This window comes from Calidris pugnax, unplaced genomic scaffold, assembly GCF_001431845.1.
Source record: "Calidris pugnax isolate Ruff unplaced genomic scaffold, ASM143184v1 scaffold88, whole genome shotgun sequence".
Classification (NCBI taxonomy): domain Eukaryota; kingdom Metazoa; phylum Chordata; class Aves; order Charadriiformes; family Scolopacidae; genus Calidris; species Calidris pugnax.
In genome coordinates, this window is record NW_015090849.1 from 1,580,863 (window position 1) to 1,591,491 (window position 10,629).

A 10,629-nucleotide genomic window follows, 5' to 3' on the forward strand; every position below is an offset into this window, starting at 1 on the left:
ACAGAAGGGAACTGACACTAATTGATTTTAGTTTGTTTGGCTAAGCAAGACTCATGGCCATCTACAGGATGGGTTTTGGACTATATTAAAGCAATTACAAATACTTGTATCTGTTAAGCTTCAAACTGGTTGGCCCCTCCTCTCCCTCTTCCCATACATTCATTACCAACACGTTCCCCCTCTCTCACACAGACAGTGTACTCAAAATTACTTAGAAAATGCTATCTGTGTCTACTTTTCCCTCCCCTGCAGCTAGTGAAAGTGAGAAGAGCTAGTGATGTTAGTAGAAAAGACAAGCAAGGATATTATTTCATTATAATGTTTTGCTGCCCCACTTCTTAACTGTGCCCTATATCAACCTAAAAGAAGAATTAATGAACTGGAAGAAAATGATTGAATCAGTAAAGAATTCAGAGTGGTGTTAATTCTCCCCCAGCGGGCAGTGAAATGGTAGAAGGAAAATCCCAGGATTCCTAGCCTAGGAAGCCATCCAGTTTTTCCTTGACTGATTGGATGTGATTGACTGGCTGTTCAAAGGAGTCTCATGTTTTTGGAGCTCTGCCAAAGTTCCCCTCCACCTCTGACCCTGTCAACATTGGGAATGGAGTGATGGATTGACTTTGGTTATGGCCTGGAAACCATATTGGGTTCCTGATGGGATGTATAGTCCAGAGGCCTTGAACATATGGAAGAGAGGAGAAAAAAAAAATTCTACTCTATAAAATCAAGAAAATTATTAGAAATTTTCTTCTGGTAGGAATTGGAGGAAACATTTTATATTCTTGTACCTTTTATACTCATTGATAAACTTGATAATCTACCTCTCTTTCCACAGAGTTTAGCTTTTGTGTGACCGTATGCTAATGAGTGGGGTTTTTTTTCTAAAACAGCCTCTACACAATCATTTAAGCGTTTCATTTTTACACCCACTACAGTTGGCCTATTAGGCTTTAATGACACGATGTTAAGTGCCAGTAATGAATAGGCAAGTAATTAACACAAGCAAGGCAGAAAACATGCTTTTTATTTATATATTTATTTATTTATTCATTTATTTATTGGGCTTCGTGGAACGGTAAAGCAGCCTTCATGGGTGAATGGCTGGAGGGAACTTGTCCTAGGCCTCTGTCAGCTCCAGGGAATTCCTGCAGCAGAGCAGAAGCTCCAGGTGTGGGCAGGTGAAGCTGCTCTAAGCTCCAGTTTGCATCAAACATGGCTCAGGACTGCTTGACACGCAGAGAAATTGCTTGCACCCATCTGCTGCAGGGCTCTACGCCCAGGATCGCAACAGTCTCAAGACTTTGTGGGAGAAAAACCCCATAACCTGATGCTCTGATGTCCTTTCTGTTTTTTGTAGCCACACCGTGCATCAAAGCAATCAGCCCCAGTGAAGGCTGGACCACAGGAGGAGCCATGGTCATCATAATTGGAGACAACTTCTTTGATGGGCTGCAAGTTGTATTTGGGACCATGCTTGTATGGAGCGAGGTAGGTGGGGCTGCCTCCCTAAGGCTAAACTGAAGAAACACTCCTTTTCTGAGGAAAATGGAGGGGAAATGGTGATAATTCCCATTGCAATAATTGTACAAAATTGGTGGTGTCTAAGGTGGGCCATATAAAAGTTCGTGAAGGAAATTAATGGAATGTGTTTAGTCTGTGGAACTTGTTGCTGTGTGATATTATGGAGGCCAACTGCTCAGTAATATCCAGAATGGAGCTGGAGGTGTGTCTGGAGACAAGTAAAGATAAAGAAATAAAGAGCAGGTTAGAGTGTGGGAAGGAAAAAGAATTCCCTCTGGCTCCAGAAATAAAGCCAGCAATTAACCAATGGGCATAAGCAGTACAATATTCCTGATGACAACGTATCTTAAAATGTCTCTTCCTCTCCTGGAGGCAAGAAACAGGAGCACACGTATCACTTGCCTGATCCATGGTGTCTCCTGTGTAGGAATAAGCGATTTATTTAGTCATAAAACACGTTTGGAGGGTGGAGAGTGAAAGCGGGGGGAATAACACAGACGTGTCATAACCGTGCCTCTCCTTTTGTTGTGTCCCAGCTTATCACACCTCACGCCATCCGGGTTCAGACACCTCCCCGTCACATTCCCGGCGTGGTTGAAGTGACATTATCCTACAAATCCAAACAGTTCTGCAAAGGCGCGCCGGGCAGGTTTATTTACACAGGTAGGTGACTGCGACTCACGCCGGAGGAGCTCAGGCCCTGAGCCTCTTTGTTTTGGTAATCACTAGTGACAACTCCCTGCTTTCTTGCCTTCTTTATTTATTTAGCCTCTTGCTGGTGGAAGGCCACTCTGCCAGTTGTGACATGTGGACGTGTAAGGAGACAGCTTCATTGCTGAGCTGTTAAGGCACCGTTACTACACGTGTTAGTATTTTTTCCAGTTTAGAGCTCATGCTGTTAGGATATGGGTCTCCCTATAGAAATATTGAGTGTAGAGGAACATACTAGCATTGTTCTACATACTGGAAGATGTTTTATTTACAACAGTGTTTATTTTACATTTCCCTCTCGCTGGGGGTAACCTTTCATTTTCAAGATAATCCCAGAGGGCAAGGAGAGTGTCTTGTATCAAGAGAGGCCAATGAGCTGAGTGAAAAATAAACCTGTTAGCTTTTTTTTAATTCTTAAACGGTTTATCAACATACTTAGTGTCCTGTACTCACCTCTGCCAGCAGGAGAAGGTTATCTGTAGATCTGAAAGAAAAAATCATATGGGACTAAATGACCCTCTCATTGAGCTGTCAGTACCAGTAGTAACAATGATGGCACAGAACTGAAGTTTTTTATTACAGATTTAAATGGAAAGTTCTTCTCTGCCATTTTCTGCTTCTTGAGGCCTCGATCACAGTGTCTTCACCAGCCTTACCCAGGGCCACCATCCGTGTGCTGTCAGTACCTGTGCTGAAAGAGGTTTAGGGAGGGATACAGGGGTGTGGAATAGAAACGGTACCTGTGCTGAAAGAGGTTTAGGAAGGGAGGGATACAGGGGTGTGGAATAGAAACATGCTTTCCTCTAGGAAGAAGAGTCTTATTATTGTAAAGCTGTTTTAAGAGCAAGACTTACTTGTACCATCTAGGGGGGAGTTGAGTCAGGCTGCAGTGCAGTTCTCAGACATGTTAATTAGAGCAATTCCACAAAAAAGGACATGAAGATGTATGTAGGAGCCAGCAGAAGAGAAGAAAGTTAAATATACTATCCCTGTTTTCCTGCTGTTATTGGCATAGGGCTATCTGTTAGCGCTCTCTGAGGAGTGAGTGGGTGCTTCCTGCCATATGTTACAAAACAGCGTTTCACAGAAGATGCCGAGCTGTTAGAGCGAGGGTAGAAGAGACAACTTTTCAATCTGGCTGTTCAAGAACCTGCAGCTCTCCCACCATGGCAGGCAAAATGATAAACACAGCTATTAGGTAAAGGCTCACCTGTATAATCAATTCCCCCAGGTTGTTACTGCTAATAGCAGTAAAAACAACTTCTAAGCTACGAAAATAACATGGTGGCATTTTTTTTTTCTTTCCGTGGCTGTGCTGTCAGAAAACTAATGTGATCCTGCTGTCAACAAATGCACTGATTTTTAACCTAGGCAAGCTATACTGGGGCAATGGAGGTACTTCTTCTCTGTAGGTTCTTCCACAACAACTTTTGAGCCTCTTGACCAGTTTCTATCAGATGTTGTCAGAAAGGCAGGAGCACCAAAGATGAAAATGGTAAATGGTAAGAAAGACCTGAATTAATCCTCCACTGAAAGAAAGGGTGAAGGGCTCAACCGTGTTATTAGACAGCAGAGAAGCTGCCAGAAAACAGCCTCGGGTTGTTTAAATGCTGCTGCCCATGGAATGTGTGTGTGTAAACAGAGCACTTTGTAAAATATACTCGGTAGCAGCACTGAAGTGTGGTTATTTGTTGGGTAGAGCGTAGAGACAAGTACCATATCAAATACAAGAGGAAAATTCAATAGATTTATAATTATTGGTAACATGGTCCTGTGTGTCGTAACAAAAATTGGTGGGCTTTTCGTGATAATCAAAGTTCATTATTTTCTTGATAATTTCAGTTCTTTATATTGCAATATATCCCTCTGAGCTGTCACAAAGTTTATAGATAGCCTATCAGGGACTGCAGAAGGCTGGGAGACACAAACAAGACCACTTCCCTCTCGAATTGTAGTTGCCTTTATAAATGAGAATTTCTCCTCTAAATACCTCCCCTTTACATTCAGGCTGCGCTCTGCAGAAACCTAAGAAATGCAGAGGCATTAACATCGAGCCCAGGAGACTGAAAAGTGTGAAATCCTGCAAACTAAAAGCATGGGAAGATGTAGTTCTGTCAGAACTAATAACAGCAGCAACAACTCGCAGCCCCGGCGCTATCAGGGTCATGTTGTATTAAGTCCTTCATAATTATTAAGTGCTGAGATACAACCTCAGATGAAAAGCACGAAGGGTCAAGTCATATGAAAAATACTGAGTAGCTGCCTATAGGTACCTCACAGCTATGACAAGAATAATTATTCATATAAAACCAGACCTCAGAGGGTTCATCGAGGCCTCTCTGCATCAGACATGGGCAACCAGTTCCAGAAGGACACGTGCTTCTGTTTTATAGGAGACGTTGCCACGGGAGGATGAAGGAAGATAAACCAGTTGCCTGTGGTTATACAGGAAAGCGAAGATAGAAAGGGAAGTAGGTCTCAGGTTCTACTCATATCCTTTATTTGCCAGAACACCAATACTCTTCTAAAACATGGAAACAGAAAAACAATGATCTTAGTTAGTATTGTGTGTCTCTGCCGATGCCCTCAATATTTAATATACAATCAAATATTAATGTTTGACCTGATTATACTTGAGCTTTTTCCCTTTTTTTTTTTTTTTTTTTTTTGAGAGTCACAATAAAACAGGTTGTTTGAAGAAGAAAATGAGAAACTGTTAAAAAGATGAATATAAAAATTAGATATAAATTTCAAGGGTAAATCTAAACGCCACAGTGGAGCTGTTAGGGGAGCTCATATGCCTCCTGTAATGGGTATTTATAATGGGCTCCTCGCGCAGTGTGCTGCGCTGGCACTGCTGGAGTTATGGGGCTGTCAGCGTTTCCACTCTTAAGTGCTATCATTCAGGGTGCTGCAACTCAGCCATCAGATTCCTCTCATCGCCAAAATGTGATGTGTGGACTTTTCCATAAGGTTCCCAGATGGAAAACTTTTATAAATAAGAGGGAAGCCACCAGGATTCTATGGACGTGTAACGGTGCACTACGGAGCACGGCGAAAATCGAGAGAAACGGCTTGTTATCCAGTAATGGCAGTTGCTGAAACAACTTACATACATTAGTAGTTAAGTATATGCTTAAAGAGAGAGATAAAAAGTCTATTTTTACATCACCACAACTAAACATTTAGTCCCTGCGTGTACCTTGATCTGGTGAGAATGCAGGTTACACGTACATCCCCCTGTTCTGAATTACTTCCCTTTCATCAGCTGTTCCTACAACAGCAGGACATTTGCTGCTAATCCAGCAGTAGCTTGATATTCTGCTTTTAATACGGCACACAGTCAAATTCTCTGTCGCTGTAAGTAGTTGCATTATAGTTCCCTTGACTTTAATAACACTTACATCAGTTTACGCCAGCTGAGGATGTGTCTCGTAGGCTTTTGTATCTTAAGTTTGATCACATTTACTCTGCCACGGAGATGCCAACCTGGAAATGTGTGTATCGGGGAGATTCTGAACATCATTTTCCTCGCTGAGCAGGAATCCTCCGGGGGTTAACTTGTCAGAGCAATGCAATATAAAATAATCTGTAGGATATGTCGGACTCCCGGGCTGTCCTGTGTCAGTCTCAGTGCCAGGTACAAAGGATGGGGGGTACCAGTTTGCTAAAGCTTGTAAGTAGGTTTGAGGAGGTCTTGTTATCTGCTCGTGAGAAACAACCCTACACGGGGGCAGGGAGCTCTACAAATTGGAAGAGCTTGGCCAGAGCATGACCAATGTGACAGAAGAGTTTGCAGAGAGCAGCTCTGACCTTTGCTGCAGCCTGGGGAAGACACATGGAATAGGAGGAACACTGTGTTGGGAGATGGTTGTTGGGAAGGGCTGTTGCCAACGCAGCAGGTACCACACAGCACCCCTGGCAGTGCCCTTCCAGCAGCATCCTCCTGTCTCCAGCCCAGTGTGTCCCCCTCAGAGCAAGCTGACCAGGGTCTATGTTCCTCCCAAAACTTGGATTAGCATGGTTACACCAAGTAACATGGAAACATGGAAAGCCAGCAGCATGGAAAACCTCTAGTCTGTAGGGTGAATATCAAGCATCTCCCTACTCTTGGCTCGAAGGTAGTCACTGGTGCAGAGGTGGAATTGAAGCTTTAAGGCCACTGGTACCTTTTTCTCTGCACTAACATCTTAACAAAGGTTCAGGCATCACACTCCAAATTCTGCACTCCCTCTGGTTTAGTTTTCTGGATTCGGGATAATTCTAGGGGTCTGCATACTTTGTGTCATCTCATTCATACTTTGCAAAGAGAGGACTTTGCTTTACTCCATGGAGCAGACTGAAGGGCAAAGAGGAGCTGCAGAAGGTCCCTTGCTGGTCCCTTCTCTGGTTGGCAGAGAGGGACAGTGTGTGTCTGTCTCCCAGGGCATACACAGCAGTGTCAGAAGGAGCTGTCACTCACCCCAGGGCATGCACAGCAGTGTCAGAAGGAGCTGTCACTCACGGTAAATTGTGCAGATCTTCATAACATCATCTTCCTTCAACAGTCTTATGTGCTTTGATGTGTGGGGAAATAATTAATACTTTAAATGTCAGTGCTGTTCTCATTGGGTCTCTGAGTGAGTCCCCGTTGAGATGAATGGGACTGAGCTGTTGTTTCAGGTTTTGCAAATGCAGACAGATGTCGTGGCATCAATTGCTCAAGTGTGAGAATTTTTCTGCTATTCCAGTGAGTCATAGTAGCTGGAGACTTGTATTTCAAATGAAAGCCTGGATTTTGGAGGGTGAGGAACAATACAAAGGAAGAAGCGCTGTGCCATGCTCTGTTTGAGCCTCGTCATAAATGAAGCCTGGCAGATTGTGGGGCATTTAGAGCTCTCCCTGCTGCTGACTGGAACAATTCTGGTGTTGAAAGTGTTATGCTAGAGTGAGGTTTGTAGAATAACCAACAATTGAGTTTATTCACTAGATGGTTGCTGGTTTTTTGCATACATTATATCACGTCACGTACAATTTTTTAAACTGTGCTCTGGGCAATTCAAGAGACCTCTTGTGCCAGAGACACTGGATTGAGAGTTGCCAACAGGATTTTGCTGTACCTGAGTCGGTTTTCTTGGGGGTTTCATTTCAGAAACCTGATTTGTAGGAAATAATGAGCCGCCTGCTTCTGTGTCAGACCCCTTTATGGTCTCTGAATCCATGAACCCAAAAGCATTTGGACATAATTTTGGCATATTTCTATGTAACACAGATAAATCACCACTGATCCACTCTCTTGGTGGAAGTGGTAGGTGGGGAAGCTGTTGAAACCTGCTGGTGGATGCTCCATCTTGCCCTTCAGTTGAAAAGGCGCCAGTTACTTCTACAAATGTTGGATGTTGGTTTTTAACAGGATTTCACGACAGAGATATTTTTGTTTCGTTAATGAGTAAAACTAGTAGCGGGCAATTCTGTTGCAAGCTGTACAGAAAACCTTTTGTGCTGAAAGACATAATATATACATTGATTCAAAACGGCTGAGTTATTCTTAGAACAATTCAACATTGTCGAGAAATGATTTGCTGCTGTTTATCTATCGGAATGAAAATGTCCGTGTCAATCCATTGGAAAAATGTTTGTTGAATAATAGCCAATTTCTTCCTTCTGACTTAGCATTTTGTATATTCCCATTAGCTATTTTTAGTCAACTGTGTATACATATATGTTTAAATTCATATATTTTTTTACATTGTTTTTGATTAGCTTAAGATATATAACTTAACTGATTAGACTTGCAATCAAGAAGAGAAATGGCACATAATGATGTATAGGCCCTTGAGAGAATTGACCTATAATTCTCAAGATTATTGGCAAAAAAACCCACCCCCAAAAATAAAACCCCTCTTCCCAAATGGGATGTAGATTCTGTGGCGGCTGAAATGTGTATTATTAAACTCCTTAAGCAAACCAGAATGGCTCCCAGTGGAGAGCAAAGACATTCTAAGTATAGCCAAGACTAAATTCTCAGGTCTGGGTTTTCTCTACTCAATTCCCACTTGATTATCTCCTGTAATATTTAAACTTCATGCCATGCCATAATTATTTAATAAAAAGTAAATATAAAATGTATCTCAGTGGGGAATATGACCTTTTACCTTCATGTTGTTATACCAAAGACAGACACAGATAAACAGGGACTTGGGATCAGAGTAATAGTCTGTCTCGCTTGATCGTTTCATTCTTCCTGTGTCCAGGATGGTTGCCCTGTAACTGCTGAGTATGTTTTGGAAGATTCAGTAAGTGCCATCAGTGTCTCTTGGGATCAGGTGTTCTCAGCTGGGCTGATGGCACCACTTATTTTTTAAAAAAAATAATTTTTCAAAAGAACCCCAAGTGGTCCAAGAGGATAGAAGCTGGTACCGAATGAGGGTAGTGCTGAAAGACCTACATATGCTGCTTATTAAATGCATCATGGAATTCTTAGCAAGATTCTCAGCATGTGATTGCATGAATGTGTCGTTTGAGTTATATTATAACACATTCTGAAATGTAAGGAAATTTAAAAAACCCTACTTGTAACTGTTGGTAAACACCAGTGATCCTAGTGCATTAGAGGCAGTAACGGCTTTGGGCAGCAGGATGCTAAGAACTGACTTTTGGTTTCTGTTTTAATTTAAATTAGAGTTCCATTTTGAATAATCAGAAATCAGTCTATTATTGCAACAATTTCATAGTAGGGAGTATTACAGTGTCTGAAGTTTTATGAAATCGCCGGCGCTGCCAGCAGGGCTCTGCCAGCTACTGCTGACGGAGGATCTGGGTCAAAATCTCTCGGTTTATCCACTAGAGAGTAGGATCATTACAGGGAAGTGGCTGCGTGTGCATAATGGCCACACACAACGGAGGACGTTCCTGTGGCTAATGAATAGCTGTGCCCTAGTTTGTGATGGCGGAATGTTGTGGGGGGTGTGTGTGTGTGTGTGTGATGTGTTTCTTAGATGAGCAAATTCAGTATTCTTGATTTCTGATTGTATCACAAACAGATGCACAGAATTCTTTCAAGGTTTGGCTGTAAGCACAAAGATTTCACCAGTTCTGTATTTAAGAGATCACAGGCAGACCGAGGGGTTGCCCAGGAGCACCACACAGGTTGTTGTACATGTCACGTCTGTACAATGTGGAGTTGGGGCACCAGGAGCCAGTGTAACATGGGCCAACACCAACAGCTTGTGCCTCCCAGCTTTCTTAGTGCTGGAATAAGTGTTCTCTTTGAAAGAGGTGAGGGATCCTCACACAGAAGTTCTTGTAAAGCTCAGCTTCCTATTCAGCCTCTTACAGCCTGAGCAGTAGCAATGGCACCTTCTAGGAACCCAGCAGAAGTGGTGAAATCCATCTTTCTTAGGTAATTAGATCTTGAGTTACACAAAGATATAAATATATATATACACTCATATAATATGGTGCTTTTTTTTCTGTTTTCCTTTCAGCTTTAAATGAACCTACCATCGACTACGGCTTCCAAAGACTGCAGAAGGTCATCCCAAGACATCCTGGTGACCCCGAAAGACTAGCTAAGGTAAAATAGTTTTAATCATTTCACTGAGCTCACTATGTCTGCTCTTTCACTTTTAACTCGTAAAAGAGACAAAATTGTATTGTAAATAACAACTACCTCAGTTCACCAATTAGTTGTAGGTCCCAACAAGAATGTGAGTAGAACCCACAGCTACCAGTAATTTTTATTTGTCAGAGCTCAAACACTCTCTTATGGACTTCTTTTGTGCTAAAGTGAGAGTCCAATGCAGGCACCTTCCCAGCTCATATTCATGGTCCTGTGCATTTATCCATCTTGGCAAATCTCTGGACCTAAATGATACGTGGTAGACAGAGAGGATTTGTTGCAGAGGAACAAAGAGGAACCTTAAGGGAATCTTTTTGCAAAACCCTCTTAAACTTCAACTTTTTCTGTAGCAACAATTGCAATGTGCAGGTGTTGAAACAACTCTGGATTGTATGTGTCTGTGTTGATGCAGCACCCAGCACGATGAGCGTGGCATTAATGACTATATTCCTAGATTTTAGTACATATTATCATCTTTGCATGATGAAAGACTATTGTATTCAGAGAGTACAACTGTAAGTTTTTTTCCTACAACCACAGGTAACATAAGATAGATCAAGTGTTGTATTTGAAACTGAGTTTCTGGTGGAGCCGGGTGTTTGAACAGGCTCTGCCCGGGCGGGGCGGGAGGATCCGGCGGGTTCAGGACGCTGGAGAGCTCCGGGGGCTCGGGGCGCGGCTGGCGCTCCCACCCAACAGCCCCGCGGCACCGGGACCGGGCTGAGACACGGGGGGATCCCGGCTGAGACACGGGGGGGCCGGGCTGAGACATGGGGGGGATCCCGGCTGAGACACCG

The 10,629-nt window shown here is 42.8% G+C and overlaps 1 protein-coding gene across 1 annotated transcript in view; it reads left to right on the forward strand.

Moving 5' to 3' along the window:
* The window catches only part of EBF2 (early B-cell factor 2), a 154,778-nt gene that overhangs the window by 127,935 nt on the left and 16,214 nt on the right, over window positions 1-10,629 (forward strand). Inside the window, exons 9-11 of the mRNA XM_014943157.1 lie at window positions 1,358-1,488; window positions 2,058-2,184; window positions 9,699-9,787. Coding sequence (XP_014798643.1) covers window positions 1,358-1,488; window positions 2,058-2,184; window positions 9,699-9,787 — 347 coding nt within the window. The remainder of the gene's footprint in view (window positions 1-1,357; window positions 1,489-2,057; window positions 2,185-9,698; window positions 9,788-10,629) is intronic.